At 36.0% G+C, this 24,233-nt stretch overlaps 4 protein-coding genes across 4 annotated transcripts; 1 reads left to right on the top strand and 3 right to left on the bottom strand.

The window, feature by feature from the left end:
* Positions 1-4,159: 4,159 nt before the first annotated feature.
* On the bottom strand, positions 4,160-7,201 carry LOC145643226 (disease resistance protein RGA2-like). Its single transcript, XM_081694381.1, has one exon. The coding sequence runs from the start codon at positions 7,199-7,201 to the stop codon at positions 4,160-4,162; it is 3,042 nt and encodes a 1,013-aa protein (XP_081550507.1).
* Positions 7,202-10,523: 3,322 nt separating this feature from the next.
* On the bottom strand, positions 10,524-11,393 carry LOC145643225 (F-box/kelch-repeat protein At3g06240-like). The gene has a single exon (XM_081694380.1). The coding sequence runs from the start codon at positions 11,391-11,393 to the stop codon at positions 10,524-10,526; it is 870 nt and encodes a 289-aa protein (XP_081550506.1).
* A 2,412-nt stretch (positions 11,394-13,805) lies between these two features.
* On the top strand, positions 13,806-16,949 carry LOC145643224 (putative disease resistance protein RGA1). Its single transcript, XM_081694379.1, has one exon. It carries the CDS (start codon positions 13,806-13,808, stop codon positions 16,947-16,949), a length of 3,144 nt encoding a protein of 1,047 aa, XP_081550505.1.
* Positions 16,950-19,880: 2,931 nt separating this feature from the next.
* On the bottom strand, positions 19,881-22,988 carry LOC145643223 (disease resistance protein RGA2-like). The gene has a single exon (XM_081694378.1). The coding sequence runs from the start codon at positions 22,986-22,988 to the stop codon at positions 19,881-19,883; it is 3,108 nt and encodes a 1,035-aa protein (XP_081550504.1).
* Between the last annotated feature and the right edge of the window lie 1,245 nt (positions 22,989-24,233).

The raw sequence follows: 24,233 nt of genomic DNA, 5'->3' as shown, positions 1-24,233 counted from the left end.
TAGCAGTGTCAAGCTTCAAAAGATCGAACTTTGTTCACTAACCAACAATCGTCAACAAATTTCCACCCTAAAACCAATCGCAATTCCTCGCAAATTATCTCCCAGAATTTTGAGAAAAAGTCCTCCAAAATTCACCTCGATTAATCGCTTTAACCCAGACAAATTTCTATACTAAAAAAATACCCAAAACCCAGAAATTTCAAGCCCTAAATTTTTCAAACTGAATCAAAGTTGAAGAATTCATCATTCTCTTTCTTCTAATGTTCGAACTGAGTAAATTGAATCAAAGTCGATGACTATTGATTAGACAGAAGTGGTTGGAGGGGAAATAAATGGGGGCAATTATGTAACTTCACTTTTTTTTTTAAAAAAAAAAAACAGCCTTAACCATGGTTAGGGTGAGGATTAAGATTTTACCATTAGCTTAGCAATATAAATTGAGGTTTACCATAGACATTTTAAAAAAGTAGTGTTTACCACTGAGAAAAGTAATAAGTTAAGGTTTACCATTGAGAATTTCCCTAATCTTTTTAAGCATTATAAATATTTGACCTTACTACTATTGTGCTTTTTTATCCTACAAAATCATAGTTAACTTGGAGTAGTTGATTAGTGCTTTCTAATTAACTTAACATAAGATTGTGAAATTTTTTTTTAGTTTAACTTAAACTACTTTTCAGTTAAGTTTACATAAGATTATGACATCCCTTTAAAATAAAAAAATAAAAAAAATTGTGACGTTTATTTTAGTTAAGTTTACACATTACACACCAATGTCATCAATCTACTAGCAAAATGAATAGTGCAAGTTATATTTATGTTGGGTCTGTTTTCATACGAGTATTTTCAGTTCAGTTCAGCTCCTAATTTTCTTCTCTTATAAAATATTCAGTCCATTTCAGTTCAGTTTAGCTCTAATAAGTTCAGTTCAGTTGAGCTCATTCACTCAATGAGAACAGGCCCTAAGGTTACTAAGTTGATTGCTCATTGTGCAAGTTATATTTATGTTTTCAACAAACTAAGGCTACTAAGTTGATTGTTGAATCCTGTCAAAAAAAAAAAAAAAAAGAAAAAATTGATTGCTCAATTACCAGTGGTGGATCCAGGATTTAGGGAATGGGGGTATGAAATTACATTTAATAAAAAAACAAATTACAAAATACAAAGTAATATGGGCGTAATAATTTTTTTCCTAATTAAATTTTGGTTAATAAATCATTTCATTATAGTATTAATATTTGCGTGTACTATACACACTATCTTCCGACAATAAGGCTTATAATTATAATTAAGTAATAAATATGTGTTAGGAAAAAAAAAATTATCCAAGAGACCTGTTATTTGTAACAGTAGGTCTCTTTATCAGAAGTGCAATAAACAACATCACTTATGAGACCTGTTTAACAGTAGCTCTCTTTGACCAAAAGTACTAGTCTTACACTTTTGGCGTGGAAGATATTTAAAAATCACCTAAGAGACCAGATTTTAACATAGGTGATCTCTTTAATTTAACATAAAAAGGCGGGCTGATTGGGTGTTGCAGCAAACTACATAACAGGGCTGGATCATATAAAAGTCGAGCAGACACGATGTGCAAACAATATAAATCATTTAGGATTTGCTGATCAATCTAATATTGACACTGAATCAATTATCAAGCTATATCCAAAGTTATTAAATTCTTAGATGACAATCATTTTCAGGTTGAGCAGGACAAATAATGCACCCAAGTTTGTACACTGCACAAATGAGCAAACAAAAATAGTGAATAGGTTAGAATTTTGGAAGGCTTCTGCTAATTATTTGATTTAAAATATGTATGCGTTGTGCAATAGAGCCGAAGTTGTATACTTCTTTACACGAAAACAGAAGAAATATTGCTCTCCTGTTTATTTGAAGAGAAACATGTACAGGTTGTACATTAGCACCCGAGATATATTCGAAACTTGAATCCTATAACTCTGATTAGTCAAATAAAACTGAAATATGCTGAAAATGTAGTACTAATGCTGAAACAAAACTACATACAAGAGTTATAGTTGATACTAAAATAGTGTAGTTGCTTTGTTCTATTTTATGATTGAGAATATAAATTGTGAATCATGACCAAGGAAGCACATTCGCGCATTTAATAGTATGGAAGGTCATTGAAGCAACACCTTATTTTTGGGTAAGAAACATTGCGGATGACCAATTTACCTTCTAATTTTTGGGTAAGAAACATTGCGGATCGCTTTTGTAGTGCTTGATCTTGGCTATTATTTATAGCCTACAAAAGATAACCTACACAATATAAACTCTACCATATAAACATCCATAAATCTATCTTAGAATATCACTAAGATATATATTATTATCCTAAATATAATATTATAAGATCTATATGTTTCTATATTCCTAACACCCCTCCCGCAATCGTAACGGCAGTAACACGAACGTTACGATTGGAAAGTCGCACTTTGTTGAAGTCGATTGAGTTGTACTACTATGTTGATGTCGCCTTCAATTTTTTTTATTTAAAAAAAAAAACGAACTTTTGCTACCACGGCCCTTTGCTGGTGTCCATGGTCTTCTTTCATGGCCCTTTGCTGGTGTCCGTGGTCTTTTGTCACGGCCCTTTGCTGGTGTCCGTGGTCTTCTTTGCCACGGCCCTTTGCTGGTGTCCGTAATCTTCTTTGCCACGACCCTTTGTTGGTGTCCGTGATCTTCTTTGCCAGGCCCTTCGCTGGTGTCCGTGGTCTTTTGCATTTTTTTTTAAAAATAATAAATAATACTCCAAACGTGGCTTTTCTTCATCTCCATGGAGATGCAATAATGGAGGAAGCACACTCAAACACTACAACCTAACCAAATCACATATGATCATTCATATTGATCACATACACCAATAATAACCCACGTATCACATGGTTATTCCAAAAAAAAATAAAAAGATTAAATAAAAACTAAAAATTTCAAAGAGCAATACTATTGCATAGTGGAAGCAAATTTATGAATCCCACCGGTGGGTTTAATATTCTAACCCACCGGCAAGGGAGAATTTGTGTGAGCGGTCCCAAGATTTAACCTGCTCTTGATACCATGCTAAATTATTTATGAGAGAATCGCTTTCGTAGTGCTTGATCTTGGCTATTATTTATAGCCTACACAATATAAACTCTACCATATAAACTATATGGAAAATATATCAGAATAATATATTTTCCTATATTCCTAACAAAGCCCCTTTTAGATATTTGTAAGAGTGACAAAAGTAGAATCAACAAATTCTTAATGAGAAGCCAAAGTCCAGGAAAGTAAGGGAAAATCAGAGTGTGCTTATGTGAGAGTTCAAAACGAGTACGAAAGTCAGGAAACATAGCGTGATTAAACTGGAATCTAGCAGATTCTTCTTCGGATTTTAAGAGAAATGAATAATGATAAACAGATAATTTAAGCAGATTACTTTGTGGAAAGAAAATTTTGTAAGAGAAATTATTTTGATATTTAAATTGCATTATTACAGCTCTATATATAGTACAACATTCAGGAATAAAATTTACAAGCTTAACAGATTTTTCTGAGCTGGACTATACAACTGCCTTAATCACTGCAGAAGCAAATGAGTTATTCTTTCATGTGATGCTGATGACTAGTGACGATCACCGAAAGCAGCAGAATTAACGATAGCAGGAGCAGCAGCATGACCAACAACAGCAGCAGCATGACCAACAACAGCAGCAGCAGCAGCAGCAGCATGGCTATTAAGAAGGTATCACCATGGCAAGCCATCCTCAAAGTCCTACTTTCTCTTCTATTAAAAGCCATATAATGACGGTCATATCTACAGTACAGAAGATGCTCCAAACCTTCAGAAATGCTCTAGTTTGGGGAATTTAGAAATGAGTGCCTCTATTAAAAGAGAAACAGTATCTATTAAAAGTGAGATATGCAACAACAAAAAGAAGTCATTTCATTAAATAGGTGACGGGCATTATTCAGCTGTGTTGTACAGAGGAAATGAGAATACAGAAAACAAGGATTGATTGATTGAGTTCTCTTCATTTACAATTAACAGAGAAACTAATAAAATGTGAATGCAATGTGATCTGAGGATGTGTTGGATGAGCCGATGATCTGAGGGGCCAGTCCTCTCCAGTTGATTGTTGGCATCTTTCTTTCAGATGGTTGTGGAGTCGAAGTTCCTTAGAGATCGAGGTGAGACTTGATATCCATTTATATCAAGGGCTTGGAGGGCAGTCAAGTACTGCATCCAATTTGGGCCTTTGTGCATTTCTCTCTCCCAACTATTATTATGTATTGTCAAGGAGCGGAGGGATTGACAAAAGGAATACTTTCCCTCTACTTCTGATTTACTCAGACTTTTACAGTTATAAATTCGCAAATCCTCCAATGTAGAGAGATGCTCTAATCCTCCAGTAACTACACACTTCAAATTGTAGCAATTCTCAATTTTCAAGTATTTCAGTGAAGATGAACAGCAACGGAACACCTCCCTAGCTTCTCCCAAACTCTCCACTTTCTTGTCCCCATTTATGACAAGCTTCGCACCATCACGAAGAGTGTTCATGGGCAGCAAATTCAGCCATGCGACGTTGTCTACTGTAATCTCCCTTAATTTGGGACCAATGTCATCAGATGAGTCCCCTGATACTGGTAAAATTTTCAATCTTTCATTGAATACAAATAAATCTAGGTATTCCAAGGCAGGACACTCTGGAATAACTGTTAGGTTTGGGCAACAACGCACTCCTAATTTTTTCAATTGAGGAAGCTTTGATTGTCCCAAATATGGCAATTTTGGACAATTTACCAATAACAAATGAACAAGATTAGGGAGAAAGGTTGTCAAGTTATCTTCCCTGGTCCATTGTGGCATTCTCGCACCTTTATATCCCCACACATCCAAACTCATGAGATTAGAATGTGGCTGCAACACTTCCATCAGTGCTTCATCATTCTTCTCCCTTTCATCTTCCTTCCTTGTATCGAAATCATAGTACATATTACCAAAATTAAACCTCACACTTTTGAGATGTTCCTTATTCCGCAGGCAGCCTCCTTCTTTTCCACCATTTATCTTATAACCACTTGCACTTGTCTTTATATATTGCATATTTACATTAAGATAACCTTTTAGGCTTCTAAGAGCTTTTAGATTTTCCAGCCCATCAAACACCTCTTTCTTACTTGAACTTGTATCTCCCACCGCAAACCAATTAAGAGTGTGAAGACAAGTCAGGTTAGCCATGTCTCTTGGCATATACCTAAGCTTATGACAAAAGTTTAAATCTAAGACCCTCAGCTTAACCAGCTTCGTCAAATCTTTTGGTAACTCTTTCAAATCTCTACAGCAAAATAAGATTAAAGATTGAAGATTACCTAGCTTTGTAATTGAACCCGGCAGAACTTCTAGACTTTCACTATGTGTGAGGTCTAGATACCTCAAATGTATCAAATCACCTATTGAGTCCGACAAACTCTTGCTCTTCGAGAAACTCAAGTCCAATGCTCTTAAGTATTTCCAATTAGCTACTAATGCATCCAAGTTCACAATATTGTAAATTACATACTCACTGAATTGAAGAAATGAACGTGCCTGGGTTTTATTAAATGCGTAGTTTGTATTTGTACTTTTTGTGACAGCGAGATGACAAACTTTTTTGTTCACATCCCCGTTCATGGTTTTCACCAAACAAATCTCATTTCTCATAACTTCTTGAGCAACATTATGCATTAAATCATGTATCTTACATGATCTAATATATCCATATTCATCTTTCTTTACGTCTTGGAAGAAACATCTTTGCAACAAAACCGAAAAATACTCCTCGGCAAGATCTTCAGGGCTTTGATGGTCATCTAACGGAATGTAGCCCTGCGCCATCCAAAGCCTAATCAATGTAACCTTCTCCATCACATAATCTCTAGGGAAAATTGCACAATAGCCAAAACAGCTTTTTAATGGGGATTCAAGTTGATAGTAACTAAGCATCAACGTAGGCATGATGCTATTTTGGCTTCCTTTAATTTTTCCTAACCCCATTTTCTGAATTGAAAGCCACTTTTGTTTGTCTTGGCCATAAAGAAGACTTCCTATCACTCTAATTGCAAGAGGGACGTTCACACATTCCTCAACAATATCTTGGCCAATTATAACCAAGTCATTGGGAAGGCTTGAATGATTAGATCCAAATGCTACTCTTTTAAATAAACACCATGAATTTTCTTTCGACAAGCCTTGCAAATCGTGCCTTGCACCATCTCCTATGATTTCCGCAGTTCGATGTGAACGTGTTGTAACCACAATCCAACTTCCTTTTTGACCTCCCATCAAATATTGCTTCAATGTATGCCAGCGCTCATAATTTTCAGTCCATACATCATCCAAAACAAGCAAGTATTTTTTCCCAGCAAGTTGTTCTCGAAGTTGTCTTTGCAATGCATCCATGGTAGAGCTCTCATTCATCTTATGATTCATAGCTGAAGCTAAAATCTTATCAAGAACACCCCGCACATCCAGCAGTTCCTCATTCTCATCAGAGACACAAGTCCACAACCGCAAAGAAAATGCAGTTGTGATTCTAGTATCGTTATACACGAGTTGGGCAAGGGCAGTTTTCCCCAACCCTCCAATCCCCACAATTGAAAGGAAAGAGACGTTTTGTTGAACATTAGAATCGAGCAACACACCAATAACCTTCTCCAAATCAAGCTCTCTTCCTATGATATCATCTTCATACACATAAGCACAAGTTTCAAGCCTTCGATTCTTAATAGGATTAGGATCAATGCTCAAGCTGAACCGCTTATCATAAACAATAGCATCCAACTTATTCTTGATCTTCTTAACCCCTTGAGCCATATTGTAAGCAGTACCAAACTTGGTGAAAAGTGAAAGCACACGAACCTTGATACCCTTGGAGAGCTGCTTACGCTCAGCAAGAGTGACAAACTCATCGAAGAGATCATCAGCTTCGTAAACAGCATCCTTGAGTTCTTCAATATAGAGCTGTTCTTGTTCAGACAGCTCTTGCTTGGCCTCAGCATCCTTAAGCACAGCCTTGATTCTTAAGACAGTGCGACGGAGTTCATCGAGTTTGGATTTGTAACCAGCAATGGAGCAGATCTCATTAAGCTGAGAACACTGCAGTGCTGCAAACAAAGTTTGAGCTACAGACATGGCTGTTCCAATATCCATTCTTGGTTGCTGAAGTAAACAGAGAAAATGAGAGTTTGTGAGAGGAAGAGAAAAGGATAAGAAAGTGATAATCAATACACAATACCGAATTTGATGGCTTAATTCCGCATAATAATTAAGGTTGTTAGTAGTACTAAATAACCTGGGTCAATGTTGAAGGTATAAAAAATGATCTGGATTACATGTGTGCATGTGGGCTAGTTAGTAGAATTTAATACAATGCCAAATTTTTAATATGAATGAGAATGGTGTTAGTGAGCAATAAGCTAATAATGACCAAATTAAAAATAAGTGGGAATGGTGTTTGTGACTACAACATGATATCCGCATTTCATGGCAAGGTTCTACTCCGTACTAATTATTCTTGGTTTAAAGTTAAATAATGGTACATCAACTCTATTTTCAAAGATTTGTGAATAATGAAATGTAACTTTAAAGCAACTAGCCTACAAAGGTATGGGTTAACTTCTCTTGGTTAGCCAGGCAATATATTTATAGTTGTTCCGGTATGGTAGCGAGTTATCGGCGGATTGGATCACGTGTAGGCATGGCGGAGCACATGATCACCTATTGACCTGCTCTTTCCCATGAAGTTGCAATATAAAAAGTGAAAAAAAGAACAAAGGAAACTTCTCTTCTCAAAAATTAACTAATAATATGTGATTTGTGAATCAGAAATCTAATTTCATAACAGTTAAGAAATAAGAAATCATACCCAATTCAAGTCCAAACGTTGTGTATTAATTATTGAGGATCATCAAGATCGAGCATAAGAAGACCTCGGCAACACTTTAATTAATCTCCCTCGTTGATTGGGTTTATTAACTAAAACCAACCCATCAATCACACGAAGCAATCTCAACTCAGCAAATGTTGTCATTTTGTCGAACAGGTGGTGTGCATATATAACTCGGTGATATTACTGATATATATAGGATGACCAAGATAATTGGGAAAATGAATGACTATGAGTTTTTCTTATGTTGTGGCCTGTAGGAATAACAGCATTTTGTTAGGAACTTGGGATTGGGTAAGAAGGAATTCTCATAAGGTTTTTTCGGTGAAGCAACTGATTATTTTTTTAAGAAAATTTAAATATAACTATGGTTTGACCAACTGATCAAACTCAATCTCCCCAATTTCAGTTTCAGAAAATTCAGAAGCATCTATCACAGATTCACAGACATGAAACCATTTTAACACAAAACGAGGGAAAATTGTACTCCGTAGTAAATATCAACAAAATTAATAAAGAAATTGGTAGTGTGCATCATTCAACTGAGTGAAATAGAGGGAATAATGAAATGGAAAGCGAGGATGATTGCATGATAATGTACTCCGTAGTAAATATCAACAAAATTAATAATCTGAAGTATAAAGCAATCAAAAGAAATTCAATAGTACCTAAAACTTGGTAGCAGATGTTGTCATTTTGTCGAACAGGTGCTGTGCATCAGCTGGTGTACAAACTAGGGTTTCTGATGATGGTTATCTTTCCTGTTGGTTGACTTAGGAGGCCATGCATCAGGCAAGCGCTCCAGCCTCTCTGAAAACAAGTTAGCATACTTTGCATGGACTATACATACTCTATGCTTTAATCCTTTCATCATGTGTAAATGCTAAGAAAGAAGTATGCAAGAAAATATTCACAAACCACGATTCAAATTACAGAAGTTCTTGATAGACAGTATACCTGCTGGAATTTTTCTACTTCTCAAGCTCACAAAACATGAAGTTAAATATGATTGAAATCAAAGTGCAGCATAAAGACATAAACTGAATCTTACATATCACCTTAAAAGGATCTGTCAGGCTGTCGTGGCCTATCTACTGCAAGAATCAATACACTCACAAAAAGGTTTTTACATATCTCATTTTCTCAAAGCAGTGATTTAAATAGGGGTATCTGATGTACAATTCTACAATGTCGTGACACTTCATATGAAAGGATTTGGCTGGAAATGAATTTTCTAGGTTTGGCATGTCTAGCAGTAAGAACATAGTTACTAAACCACATTTATTTAAAAAGCCTGTAACCTTCTAAGGCATATGACAGTAGCAATTAAAATACTAGCATGATTGCATTTTTCATTCTACAAATATAAACTTGACCATTGGTATAAACCATACGAAATTTAAGCAAATTCAACAGCACCTCACAATTCATGCAGTCACATGAGTGTGTGAGAAAAAACATAACTGGCATATTTAGGAAGGTTCTACTCAAAAGCAAGCTAAGGAATTTGATTGTTGCGTGATACAACAATATAAACATTACAAGTCTCTATTGGGAAAACAGCAATCTGTCTTCAAGAAACTTGGCAACATTTAATTTCACAATCATGTACAAAGCAAGAAAGAATGAAACAGTAGAAAGGAAAAAATACTTAGCTGTCATACACTCCCTAATAGCCAACATCAGTAACACAATGAGTGGAGACAAGGCTCTCCATGAAGCTGCCTCCAACCCCCAAAACATCTGGACTGCCATGAACTAAGATATTCTTGAAAGTCCTTTTTCCAAATTGAACATATTTATTCCTCAGCAGTGGTCTCCTCGTATATCACCAGCACCATTTGTTCCCTAACAACATATAGCCCTAATCACTGATTCATAACCAAATATCAAGAATTTAGTCCAAGACTCCTCGACACCATATTCTTTATCATCCAGGCAGCATTTACACACCCATTGCCAGGAACTTTGAAGGAACCCCACAAAAGTACCCTCTAAGCAATACAAGACAATCAAACACAAGCATCTTCCAAACAAAATCAAGCACAAACTTCTCTCCATCAACCAAACAAAGGTGTGGCACTTTGAGAGACTAGACTCACAACATCAATGAGCTAGCTGTTCTTCAAGTGATGCAGCAACTGCATATCACCAGACTCTTCAATCTTTTCCTCTGTCTAAGTAACAAAGCAAGGATCCTCCATCCATATATGATTATTTTGTTTCTTTCATTGTGAAAGTTCAAAAAAAAGAGCACATTATGCAATAAATGGCCTTAGCACTTAGCAGTACAGAGTACATAGGCATACATTGGAAGATATTTGTGAGCTATCCCCAAACCTTAAAAATAAATCACCAGCATTATGGATCGTAGAAAGTAACTTAGAAATAAATCACATACGAGGGCCTAGAAAACCAAGTTTACAAACATGAGGGCTAGCTAACAGCCAAATAACATGCAGCCATTTGATTACCAGAAACACCAAAACAATGCAAGAGAAATGCAGCATAAGCAAAAAAATATTTTCTACACAAACTTCTCCATGACCAAGTAGCTACTTACTAGCTTAGCTTTCTTCCAAAGCTTCAATATTCTAAACGAGGTGAGACAAGGCTCTCCATGAAGGTCCCAACAACATAAAATCCATCGGGGATGCCATGAACTACAACGTTCTTAAAAGCTTCTTCTTCTAAATTATAAATCACCAGTTTCTCATCATCCATCCCCTCATCCTTCACAAGCACCACTTGTTCCTTTTCCAATAAGCATACAGGCCTGAACTCTGACTTCTCATGGTCAATGATCATAAATCTAGTCCAAGACTCTTCCACACCGTATTCTTTCATCACCCAAACATCAGTTTCACGACTCATACCAAAACAAAACATACAAAGACACCCTCCAAGCACCGCAAGGTGAGAAAACATGAACTTCTTCCTATTAACCGAACTAGGTGGTGCCACTTCGCGAAACCTCTCTTCCTCTAAATCAAATGCAACAATGACAGATGAGTAATCCGAAGTCTTACTAGCAAGCCAATGAATAGACCCACCAACAAAAACCCCTGAAGTAAGATGACCAACAGCATGATCATACGGAGAACTCTCAGCTCTCTTCCAAGTACCGTTTCTAACAGAGTATACATTAATAAACGTCTCAGTACAATCAGGCTCATGCTCATTATCAGTATCATAATACGAAAGCGTAACAACCTTATAATCATCACTAACTGAATCATACCCAAGTCCATACATAGTAAAACTAGCATAAAGATCAAGAGCATACGGCGAACTCGGCAACTCCTTAACCGCCCTCGTTGTCGGGTTTTGATGAAGTGGGGTTGGGTTAGAACTTACAAGAGATTTCCATGGTTTAGAAACACACCGAAATCGGCCAATGGATTTAGCAGGTAGTCGGGAAAGTATTTCAAATAAGATTTCTTCTTGATGTATCATCTTAGTGAAAACTGGTGGTAATCTCCCAAGTTCGATACGAATTGTTCAGAATTTCAGATAAATGTATGAATCAATATTTTAATATGAAGTATGAAGTACAATCTTCGTCAGTTTTGGTGGATTTTTGTTTTAATTTGAAGGAAGAAATTAATTTTTTTGACGGGAAATAAAGAAATTAATTTTAATCTATACTTTGTCCGTAGACCGTGGTTGTTTACTGTAATTGTAAGCTTCATTAGGTCCGTTTAATGTATTATCTAGACTGCACTAAATCGAAATTGTTAATACGGATGGCAATTGATTCAGGACTCTACCCAAACATTGTTGGACCCTATCTTAAAATATAGGTCAATGTCTTGTTTTTATAAACCCTATGGGGCTGGGTAAGTGGTCTCAATTACTCATGTAATGTTTCACACTTTCCTTCTAATTCATTGTTTGTTGAATTTGTTTACAAGTTTTAATTGAACTCAATTAACATAATTAGGGTGTAAATAGTGATTCAGATAAGAGTTTATGGGTTAAAAAAAAATTGGAATTTTTTATTTTTAGGGTTTAGGGGTTCAATTGAGTTCTAGGTTTCGGTTAATTTGACTTTGAGATTGAATTCAATTGTATTTAATTACTAATTGGCCATTGTAATTAGTAGGATGTCTAATTGGCCATTGTAATTGGTAGGATGTCTAAATTTGGGGGTTTTGATTTCTAGGGTTTAGGGGAAGTTAATTAGGGGGGAGAGAGAAGGTAATTAAGGGAGTTAATTAAGTGGGAAAAGTAAAATAGTGGGTCTTATTAACGTTTTTTTGGACGGAAAACATTAATTGATAATGCTACCCAAACTTTTCTTAACTTCTGGGTAATTCTTAACAAAAAAAAAAAAAAAAAAGGTAGTTGTTCACAAATGACTCTATCTTTAGGGTAGTTATAGACAAAATTTGCTAAGTTGAACATGAGAAATCTTTTTTTTATATCCAAATCTCAAAACCTAGTTGAATCAAAATCACACTAATTTTCCAAATTTTATTAATTCTTGTATTTGACCAAATTCTACAATGCACCAAATTCTTTTATTAATTAATTCTTGTATTGAATACATATATTTTTACTTGCTAAATTTATATTTTGGCTTATTAATTTAGATGTACCAAAATATGAATGTATCTTTAATTGTAATTAGACTGTCTCGAGGAGTTAAATTTCTTTTGAGACATGGTACAAGACTTACCCTCCAATTTCTTGACCAAGTCAAAATTTCCATGTCAATTCATAGAAAGTGCAAATGACTTATGCCACTAAAACAAGAGTATGTAATTTCCTACTCCGTGCATAGTAAGTAAGCTAACACGTGAATTAACTTTCCATGCATGGAAATTTTGATTCCTTTGTGAGTTGTGATTCAAACAAACACTTAAAATATCACAAAGAAAGTTGGAGGCAATTACAACTTACTAATGAAAATGTCACCACTAATCAATTAATAACTATCGCTAGATAAAGCAACTTAAACATGTATGTGCTAGAATTTTCCTTTGGGTTATTTAATTACACTTTCTAGCTTGCTGCCTATTAATACTTCGTATAATTTAGGATTACATAAATTCTTGTTACATTAAATTTTGGCTCATTAATCTAGATGTTCCAAAATATTCATGTGTCAAAACCGTTAATAAATCAGGTGACATTTTCATAAATATAGCAAAATTCGTTAATAAGCTAAATTCATTTATCAAGTGATAAAACAATTAATGAACTAACAAAATAGTGCAGTCACTCAGTCAATATCATGTCATGTTCGTAATTATATCAACAACTCTTAGCCTATATTTATAAAAAGTTGTTGATTTACTCACAATTTTAATTTGGCACTTGATAAACAAAATTTTTATTTATTAAAATGATAAACTTGTATTTTCTCAAATGTAATTAGATTGTCTTGAGGAGTTAAATTTCCTCTGAGATCGACATGGAAAAAGATTTACCCTCCAATTTCTTAACCAAGTCAAAATTCCCATGTCAATTTGTCGAAAGTGCAAATGACTTATACGGTTATACCATCCAAACAAAAGAATGTAATTTCGTAGTAAGTTAATTAAAGTTAATTAGCACAAAGTATTAATTAAATAACGAAAGTTGGAAGCACTTACCAACCCACAACTAATCACTAGCACTAAGTGTGAAAAGATAAAAGGATTGTTCAAAAAAGCAAAAGCAACTTAATCAAACATGGAAATGTCGAAGCAATTACTAATTAACTATGATGATCATTGAGTCATTGATGCAATAATTGAGTATTAAATACAATTACTTGGCTGGTGTCCAGTCATCAACAATTCAACACCATTTCCACCATTACTTTTTCTATCTGTCTATCATCCTCCTCCTTTTTCTCTCTAAAATTCCCTGCAACCAAAAATGGATGTTGGAACAATCTTGTCTGTTGCTCAAACTTTGTTTGCAGCGTTGGATTGTGATCAGCTCAAAGAGATCTGCTCTATCGCTGGCTACAAATTCAAACTCGATGAACTCCGTTGCACTGTCGTACGAATCAAGGCTGTGCTCAAGGATGCTGAGTCCAAGCAAGAGTTGTCCGAGCAAGATCAACTCTATATTGAAGAGCTCAAGGATGCAGTTTACGAAGCTGATGACCTCTTTGACGAGTTTGTCACTCTTGCTGAGCGCAATAAGCTCTCTAAGGGTATCAAGGTTCGTGTGCTTTCTCTTTTTACCAAGTTTGGTACAGCTTACAATATGGCTCAAGGGGTTAAGAAGGTCAAGAATAAGTTGGATGCTATTGCTTATAATAGTCAGTTCAGCTTAAATATTGATCCTAAGCCTATTAAGAATCGAAGGCTTGAGACCTGTTCTTATGTGTATGAAGATGATATCATTGGAAGAGAAACAGATTTAGAGAAGATTGTTGGTGTGTTGCTTGATACTAATGTTCAGCAAAATGTTTCGTTCCTTTCTATTGTGGGGATTGGTGGGTTGGGGAAGACGGCTCTTGCCCAGCTTGTGTATAACGATGTGAGAGTCACAACTGCATTTCCTTTGAGGTTGTGGACTTGCGTTGCTGATGAAAATCAGGAGGTACTAGATGTACGAGGGGTACTTGATAAGATTCTAGCTTCGGCCACTGGTAAAAAGAAGATGAATGAGGTTTTTACCATGGATGTGTTGCAAAGCCAACTTCAAGAACAACTTGCTGGGAAAAAGTTCTTGCTTGTTTTGGATGACATGTGGACCGAAAATCATGATTGTTGGCATAATTTGACACAATTTTTGATGGGAGGACAACAGGGAAGTTGGATTGTAGTAACTACACGTTCGAGGGAGACAACGCGGATTATTGGAGATGGTTCAGTACATGATCTGCAAGGATTGTCAAAGAATAATTCATTATGCTTATTTAAAAAAGTAGCATTTGGATCACAATACTCAAACCCTCCCGAAGACTTGGTCAAAATTGGTGAAGATATTGTAGAGGAATGTGCTAACGTCCCTCTTGCAATTAGAGTGGTGGGAAGTCTTCTCTATGGCCAGGATAAACAAAAGTGGCTCTTAATTCAGAAGATGGGATTAGCAAAAGTTAAAGAAGGCCAAAATAGGGTCTTGTCTATTTTGAAGCTTAGTTACCATAAACTTGAATCGCCATTAAAGAGTTGCTTTAGCTACTGTGCAATTTTCCCCAAAGATTATGAGATGAAGAAGGATACATTGATAAGGCTTTGGATGGCACATGGCTACATTCCATTGAATGATCATCCGAGTCCAGAAGAACTAGGTGAGGAATATTTCTCAATCTTGTTGCGGAGATGTTTCTTCCAAGATGTGGAGAAAGACGAAGATGGTAATATTAGATCATGTAAGATACATGATTTAATGCATGATCTTGCTCAACAAGTTGTGGGAAAGGATATTTGCATAGTGGAATCCATGAATGGGGATAAAGATGCAGACAAAAAAGTTCGCCATATCTCTCTTATTAAACTTACAAATAATTTTTCAATTACTCTTAATAAGAGACACTTGCGTTCATGTCTTTGTGTTAATGAGTTGCATGAAAGATTCAATATGGATCAGTTTTGTGTGGATGCATTAGTAGGTGATTGGAAGCATCTACGGGCATTGGGCTTGCATTTGTCGAATATCAAGAGTTTGCCGAGCTCAATAGGTGATCTGATACACTTGAGGTATTTAGACCTCTCAAACAATAGTGATCTAAAAGTTCTTCCGGGTTCTATTACAAAACTATATAATCTCCAAACTTTGAACTTATGTTATTGTCAAAATTTGAAAGAACTGCCAAAAGATTTGAGCAAGTTGGTGAAGTTGAGGGTCTTGAATTTAGAATTTTGTTGTGAGCTGAGGTATATGCCAAGGGGCATGCATAAGTTGAGTTGCCTTCACACTATTAATGAGTTTGTGTTGGGAGATGTGAGTTCAAGTAAGAACAACTTATCTGATGGGCTAGAAGATCTAAAAGCTCTAAGTAACCTGAAAGGTTCTCTTGAAATCAAGATTCGATATATGAAAACAGGTTATAAAATAAATGGTGGAAAGGAAGGTGGGCGCCTGGGGAGCAAGGGACATTTGGAAAAAGTAGTGTTTGACTTCCACGAGAATGGAAGAAGGGAGTATGATGAAGCATTGATGGATGAGTTGCAGCCTCATTCTAATCTCAAGATATTGGAAGTGTGGGGATATGAAGGTATGAGAATGCCACGCTGGGCAAGGGAAGATAATTTCGCAACCTTTCTCCCTAATCTTGTTCGAATAAATTTTATGTATTGTCCAAAATTGCAGTATTTGGGACAATTACAGCTTCCTCAATTGAAAATATTACAGTTGTATCATTGTCCAAACCTAACAGCTATATTGGAGTGTCCTGCACTAGAAGACCTGCAATTAGTTGATGTCAACGATAAATTGAGAATAGTACCAATATTAGGGGGAGGGGCCTCATCTTATGAAATTGGTTCCAATTTAACGAAGGTTGAAATAGACAACGTGGCATGGCTTAAGTCGCTCCCCATGAACTCTTTTCATGATGGTGCGAAACTTCACATAGCTGCGGATTTCAAGGTGGAATGTTTGGGAGAAGCTATGGAGGTGTTTCGTAGCTGCTCGGCTTCCCTAAAATACTTGGAAATAAGTAATTGCCGCAAATTGAGGAGTGTAGTACGCGGAGGTTTAGAGCATCTCTCTGCCTTGGAGGAGTTGGTAATTACCGGTTGCCATAATTTGAGTGAATTAGAAGAAGTAGAGTGTGTATCCTTTTGTCCATCCCTTCGCACATTGACATTGGGACTTCTTGATCTGATGGTAGAATTGCCGAATTGGATACAATACTTGTCTGCCCTCCAAACCCTTCATATCGAATTATGCAAAGAAGTGGAATCAATGCCGAATTGGATGCCCAAACTCACCTCTCTTAGAGAACTTCAAGTTAGTCTTTGTTCGGCACGACTGAAAGAAAGATGCCAAGAACCAACCGGAGAGGACTGGCCCCACATTCAACACATTCCTTTTATTGTATTCGAGTTCTGTCGTGATTAGCTCTTGTGGTTTGATTATGATCAGGTGATCTATTAAACTTTTTCATCTCTGTTGTCAAACTAGTGTAACCAATCAAATACTTAGTGTATTTCTAGACTTAAGGATTTCATTGCTTTGTTAGTGTGAATGAAGAAAAATCACTAATTTCTGTTTCCTGTGATTTTCACAATCCTTTTTGCACACCACCTATTTGATGAATTGACTTCTTTCACTACAAATCTCAGATATTATAGTACTTAGTAATAGTTTTTCTTACTCTTACGAATCTATGATGAATTGGGTTCTAGTGATGGGTTTATTATAGCCTTGTGACCTAAATGAGAATAATCTTCGTTTTTAATTTTTATGTATTGATGCTCTGGTTTATCTCATGAAGGAAATTATATGGTGTCTAGGAATCTTGTACTTATATCTCAATCAAGGACCTTGACTCGCTATTTTGGACCTATACGTTTCTTGAACACGGAATTGCTACTAGCCATTCTCCTATCAAAAAATTGGAATGTTTTACGTAGTATTTTTGTATTAGATTGTATGAGATTATGTCACAATGCATGCTATGTATTCCTCAGGCACTCTTATGTAATTATGAAATAGTTCCCTTCAAGAAAAAAATGTTATTATGAAATAGTTGAGATGCTGATGAATTTACTTTGTTATTCTTCATATTAATGTTGTCATTTTAGTAATTAAGGTGGGTTTTCATGAAAAGGAGTTGGTCAGTTGGGTTAGAAGAGATCGGTGAATGGATTTTGCAGGTAGTCGGGAAAGTATGTCAAATATGATTTCTTCTTGATGGATCATCTTCATAAAAATGGTGGTTTAGTTTAATTTAAATTGGATTAACTCTCAAGATTCCTAGAACTTCAGGTAATTGTATGAGATGATAGTTTAATATTTCGTAAATAATACGAGGTACAATCTGGTACGAAGTAACTTGTAATTTTTGGTTGTTTATTGTTCTTAACTTAATGAAGAGAAATTTCTGTGAATGAAGACGAAATTTCTCCCTCTGTGGGGCTCTATCTTATAAAATTTCTCATCTCACTTTTTTGGATATTATAGTGAAGGGATCAATCATAGACTTAATAGTGATATTGTTCTTAAAATGTCATGAAGAGTTGCAGTTCCGAATATACTTCGTATTATGTAGCTAGTTTCACATTTGTGTGTTTGCTATCTTTGGTGTTTCTTTCATTCTTTGTGTACTATAGATATTTAGTTGAAGTCATAACAGAGTACACTTAAGCTTTGTCATAACTCTAAAAAAACCTCATACGTGTACCCTAATGAGGGGAAAAGAAAATTCAATATACTGATTGCACATTAGCAACGCTACATGAATTTTTTGTACAGTATAAAATATGGAAAGCTACAACTCTACAAGTCATTTCAAGAAAAATATGTGGTACATTAGCACTTGAAAACTTGAATTACATGTACACTCTAGCTTCTAACTATCTTTATCTTTACTTTGTATTAAAACTCTATATATGTAGTTAATAAACTGAAACACAATGATAATGTAAAACATTAGTAGAAGCAGGACAATTTACAGTTGATGCTACTAGATTGGAGTTGATTGCCGTTTGGCAATAATAAAAAAATAATAATAATAAATAATAAAAAAAAGAGTATAATAGCAGCTTCTTATTCTCATCTATAAGGCAGATCGACTCAGCTTGAAGGCCTTCCTCAGCACAAGAGAGTTTCGAGCATTTGGAAAATTTTAAGTCTCAACTGACTTGCTACAAAGACGAAAAGTGCTAAGGGGCAGAACACTTCCTTCTGGCAGAAGTGCAAATCTCTCCATATCATCTTTTTCTATAATTTACCGAATGCAATAAGTCTGCATAATCAGTTGTAAGCTTGTAACATGCGAGTGTTTATCCAGTTGCAAGAAATCAATCGAGTTTGACAATCCATACAAATTTCTCTATAGAGCTCATCAAATGCACCAGCAAACTTTAAGCTGTAATGCTGTATACCAGCCACTTTAGTACCTTACAAAAGAAAAGGAAGTAGATAAATGACATAACTTTAATCTTAAGATCTATGAGTGTTGCACAACTGAATTTTGAACAAGGTATTAAAAAAGAAGAATTTCAACAAGGTATTATAGTCGTATAGATTTACTACTGTGGCTTGGTAGCTTAACCAATAAGTGAGTTAGCATAATCAATTAGCTTGCTCTAAAAATGTTACATGGAACTTGGATGATGGCAAACAAGAGCATCTTGAGTGGATCAAGCAAGCGAAGCAAGCACATGTTAACATTATCTGAGAAAACACATGAAATTAAAAAGCGATCTAAGGTCTAGCAACAACCATATATAAAACATTATTAAAACTCATAAAGTCATAAGCAAGGAAATCTAAATCACTAGCCCCAACCCTCGAAGAAATTACTAGCATGAGATAACTAGTGTGAAGCATACCAAAGCAAATCATTAAAACCACACCATTTACAGATCGAGCTTCTTATGAGTGCAAGAGAAATACAGCTAACATAAAACTCATAAAGGAATTTGACTTGTAGTGTGACTAGTGTCATACAATAATATAAAATGAAGTTTCTGATGGGAACTTAACAGCAAGATATCCCACAATCATGTAAGAAATAACGCAGCTCAAGCAAGAGGAACATACTACATAGCTCTCATTTCCTCTGTAGTACAGTAATACTAACATTATGTCACAGTTTTGTTGCTGCAATAAGGCGACGCAAGGCCCTCCATGAAGCTCCCTCCAACAAAAAATTTATCCAGTTTTTGGAGATGTTCGATAGATGAATTGGGGTTTAAAAAGTTCCTGATATAACAGAGCAAAACAATCATAAAGAATACATATGATAATTATCTCGTATCTTTTAAAAAACAGATGATAAAAATTCAATAGTTTACCTGTTCACAATGTAAGCATTGGGACTAATTAAGAACAGGCCGTGAATATGACAGAAGGGATGTGTTGAATGAGTGGCCAGTCCTCTCCAGTTTGTTGGCATCTTTCTTCGAGGCATGCTGAACACCATATGAATCGAAGTTCCCTAAGAGAGGTGAGTTTGGACACCCAATTTGGCACAGATTCCAGTCCTCTGAAATCCCTAATATGAAGGGTTTGGAGGGCAGTCAAATACTGTATCCAATTGGGCAGTTCTAGCTGCTGAGGAAGATCAATCAACATCAAAGAGCGGAGGGAATGACAAAAGGGATACTCTCTCTCTTCTTCTGACAGACTCAAATTAGGACACTTATAAATTTTTAATTCCTCCAAGACAGAGAGATGCTCTAATCCTCCATATAAAATACTCTTCAAACTGGAGCAATTATGAATTTTCAAGTATTGCAGGGAAGAAGAGCAGCTGCGGAACATTTCACTGGCTTCTTTCAAACTCTCTGCCTTGTGATCCCCCTGTATGACCAGTTCTGCACCACATTGAAAAGGATTCGTGGGAAGCAAATTAAGCAATGCCACATTGTCTAATCTAACCTCCCTTAATTTGAGACCTATGTCATAACATGAAGAAGTTGAGGCCCCTGATTTTAGGTCTTCCAATGAAGGACACTGCAGAGTAGTTGTTAGGTTTGAGCAATTAATCACGTGTAATACTTTCAATCGAGGATGCCACAATTTTCCCAAATCCTGCAATTTCCAACAATGGTATAATCTTATTTCAACAAGATTAGGAAGAAAGGTTGCCAAGTTATTTTCCCTTGCCCAGTGTGGCATTTTCACACCATGATATCCCCACAACTCCAATCTCTTGACATTAGGATATGGCTGCAACAATTCCATCATTGCTTCATCATACTCCTCTCTTTCCTCCTCCTCGTCATCATCGAAATCAAACTTCACACAGTTAAGATGGTCCTTACTCTGCAAGCACCCACCCCCCCTTCTTCCACCATTCATCTTATAAGAAGTTGCACTTGTCTTTGAAAATCGAATCCTGATTTCAATAAAACCTCTAAGGTCTCTTAGAGCTTTCAGATCATCCAGCCCATCCAACAGGTCTTTCTTACTTGAATTTGTTTCTCCCACCACAAACATACTAAGCGTGTAAAGACAAGTCAACTTAGCCAAGCCCCTTGGCATATACCTCAACTCATAACAATTTTGTAAATCCAAGACCCTCAACTTAACAAGCTTGCTCAAATCTTTTGGCAACTCTTTCAAATTTTCACACCCTTTTAAGATTAAAGTCTCAAGATTATATAGTTTTGTAATTGATCCAGGGAGAACTTCTAATTCAGTGAACGAGAGATCTAAATATCTCAAATGTATCAGCTCACCTATAGAGCCCGGCAAACTCTTGATATCTAATCTACTCACGCCGATCACCCTTAAGTACTTCCAGTTAGCCAGTAATGAATCAACACAAACCTTGTCCATCCTGACCATATCTTGATACGAATCATTAGCATGAAGATACGAACGTATGTGGCTTTTATTAGTAAAAGAGAAATTTGAAGATTTACTACATATAACCGAGAGGTGGCGAACTTTATTGTTGGCATCCCCATTGATGGTTTTCACTGTGCAAATCTCATTTCCCATAACTTCTTGGGCAACATCATGCATTAAATCATGTATTTTACATGATCTAATATTATCATCTTCATCTTTCTTCACATCTTGGAAGAAACATCTCTGCAACAAGATTGAAAAATATTCCTCACCGAGATCTTCTTGGCTCTGAGTATCATCTAATGGGATGTAGCCTTGCGCCATCCAAAGCCTGATCAATGTGTCCTTCTGAATTACAAAATCTTTAGGGAACATTGTACAATAGCCGAAACAACTCTTTAATGAGGATTCAAGTTGATAGTAACTAAGCTTTAGTATAGACATGATGCTATTTTGGCTTTGATTAACTTTTGCTAATCCCATTTTTTGAATAGTATGCCACTTGTGTTTGTCTTGGCCATAGAGAAGACTTCCCACCACTCTAATTGCAAGAGGGACATTAGCACATTTCTCAACAATATCTTGACCAATATCAACCAAGTCTTCAGGAGATTGATGTGATCCAAATGCTACCCTTTTAAATAAACACCATGACTTTTCAGTTGACAAGCCTTGCAGATCATGCCTAGGACCATCTCCTATGATTCTTGCTGTCTCCCATGAACGTGTTGTTACCACAACCCAACTTCCTCTTTGACCTCCCATGAGATATTTTGTTAATGTATGCCATCGCTCATAGTTTTCAGTCCAAACATCATCCAAAACAAGCAAGTATTTTTTTCCTGCAAGTTGTTCTCGAAGTTGGATTTGCAACCCATCCATGGTACAACCCTCATTTTTCATTTGACCTGTAGCTGAAGCTAGAATTTTACAAAGAACCCCTTGCACATCCAACAGTTCCTGATTTTCATCAGCAACGCAAGTCCACAACCTCAAAGGAAAAACAGTTGTGACTCTTACATCATTATACACAAGTTGGGCAAGAGCAGTTTTCCCTAACCCACCAATCCCCACAATAGAAAGGAAAGAAATATTTTGCTGAACATTAGAATGAAGCAACACTCCAACAATCTTCTCTAAATCAGGCTCTCTTCCAATGATATCAGCTTCATACACATAAGAACAGGTCTCGGGTCTTCGATCCTTAATAGGCTTAGGATCAATGTTCAAGCTAAACTGACTATTATAAGCAATAGCATCTAACTTTCTTTTGATCTTCTTAACCCCCTGAGTCATACTATAAGCTGTACCAAACTTGGTAAAAAGAGAAAGGACACGAACCTTGACACCTTTAGTGAGCTGCTTCCGCTCAGCAAGAGTGACAAACTCATCAAAGAGATCATCGGCTTCGTAAACTGCATCCTTGAGTTCTTCAATATAGAGCTGTTCTTGTTCGGACAGCACTTGCTTGGCCTCAGCATCCTTGAGCACAGCTTTGATTCTTACTACGGTGGCACGGAGTTCAACAAGTTTGGATTTGTAGCCAGCAATGGAGCATATCTCTTGGAGCTGAGAACACTGCAATGCTGCAAACAAAGTTTGAGCTACAGACATGGCTGTTCCAATGTCCATTTTTTGTTACAAAGATTTTCAAAGAGAAACAGAGAAAATGAGGATTTGTTTGTGAGTGTAAGTGAAAAGGAGACTGAATGATAGTCAATACCCTAAACGAAATTTGATGGCATAATTTCTGCATAATAAGGGTTCTACTAAGTTACCTGAGCCAATCTTGGAGGTCTCACTTAAACAGCTCTAGATCACATGTGATCATGTGGGAGTAATTCTGCTGTCCAAGAAAAAATGCGATGTTAATGATGTACTCCTTATTTCCAGAAAGTTGCCTCATTTTAAATTAGGGTGCTTAAAAATGTTTAAATCATCTTTTAACCCTGCATTCACTCTGTTCAAACTTCTCTACAATAATCTAATGTTACTTTTAAGAGCGCTAAAATTATACAGTATCACATTTTAGCTTTATACACCCTCCGTCTCATTATACAAAAGCCTCTTTATAACACTTATTACTCACATAATAAAGAGAAAGAAGCTTTTAATTTAGGGGACACAGGGAATACTAGTCTAAGGCTTGAATATACTATTGCATATTGGGGTTGGGAAGTAAGGAATAAAGAAAGTGGTTTTAATAGTTTGCCAGCTATGATGTTTTCTAACAGTACTTAATGGACCGAGGAAGTGGGTTACAATGTCAAAATTTAAAAATAAAATAAAAAAAAATAAAAAAAAATTGAGTGGGAAACATTGGCATTACCACTGACCAAATATAATAAACCACATTGAAAATAACCAAAGAGAGCAAGGTACCTAGCTCCAACCCCTGCTCGACAACATAACTGCATATCATGACAACGTTTTGCTCCTTTCGAATCCTTTATCTGTTTTTCCCATTTGGAATTTTTATGTAAGAAAAAAAAAAATGGAGTAAGAATAAAAGAAAGCACTAACACAACTTCTATTCCGATCCTCTAAAATCAAATACTGCAATAACATGTGAACAAGTGACATAATGAGAAATCATACCCAAGTCCAACTGTCCAAACAAGGTGAAACATGGAAATAACTACTGAGGATCATCAGGAGCAAAAGGTGAGCTCGGCAACTCTTCAATCTCACTCATCGGTTCTAACAAACATATACATGTCTAATCACTGATTCATAGCCAAATATCAACACTTCTCGACACCATATTCTTCCTCATCAAGGCAGCATTTACTTGGTCATGATATATTGATATTTGTAAGATTTAGAAATAAAAAATCATTGCAAAAATACACTTGAGCTACCCCTAACCTTTAAGGA

The sequence above is a fragment of the Chenopodium album genome, chromosome 8 (genome assembly GCF_948465745.1).
Source record: "Chenopodium album chromosome 8, dcCheAlbu1.1, whole genome shotgun sequence".
NCBI lineage: Eukaryota > Viridiplantae > Streptophyta > Magnoliopsida > Caryophyllales > Amaranthaceae > Chenopodium > Chenopodium album.
This window is presented reverse-complemented; position numbering and strand designations above follow the sequence as displayed.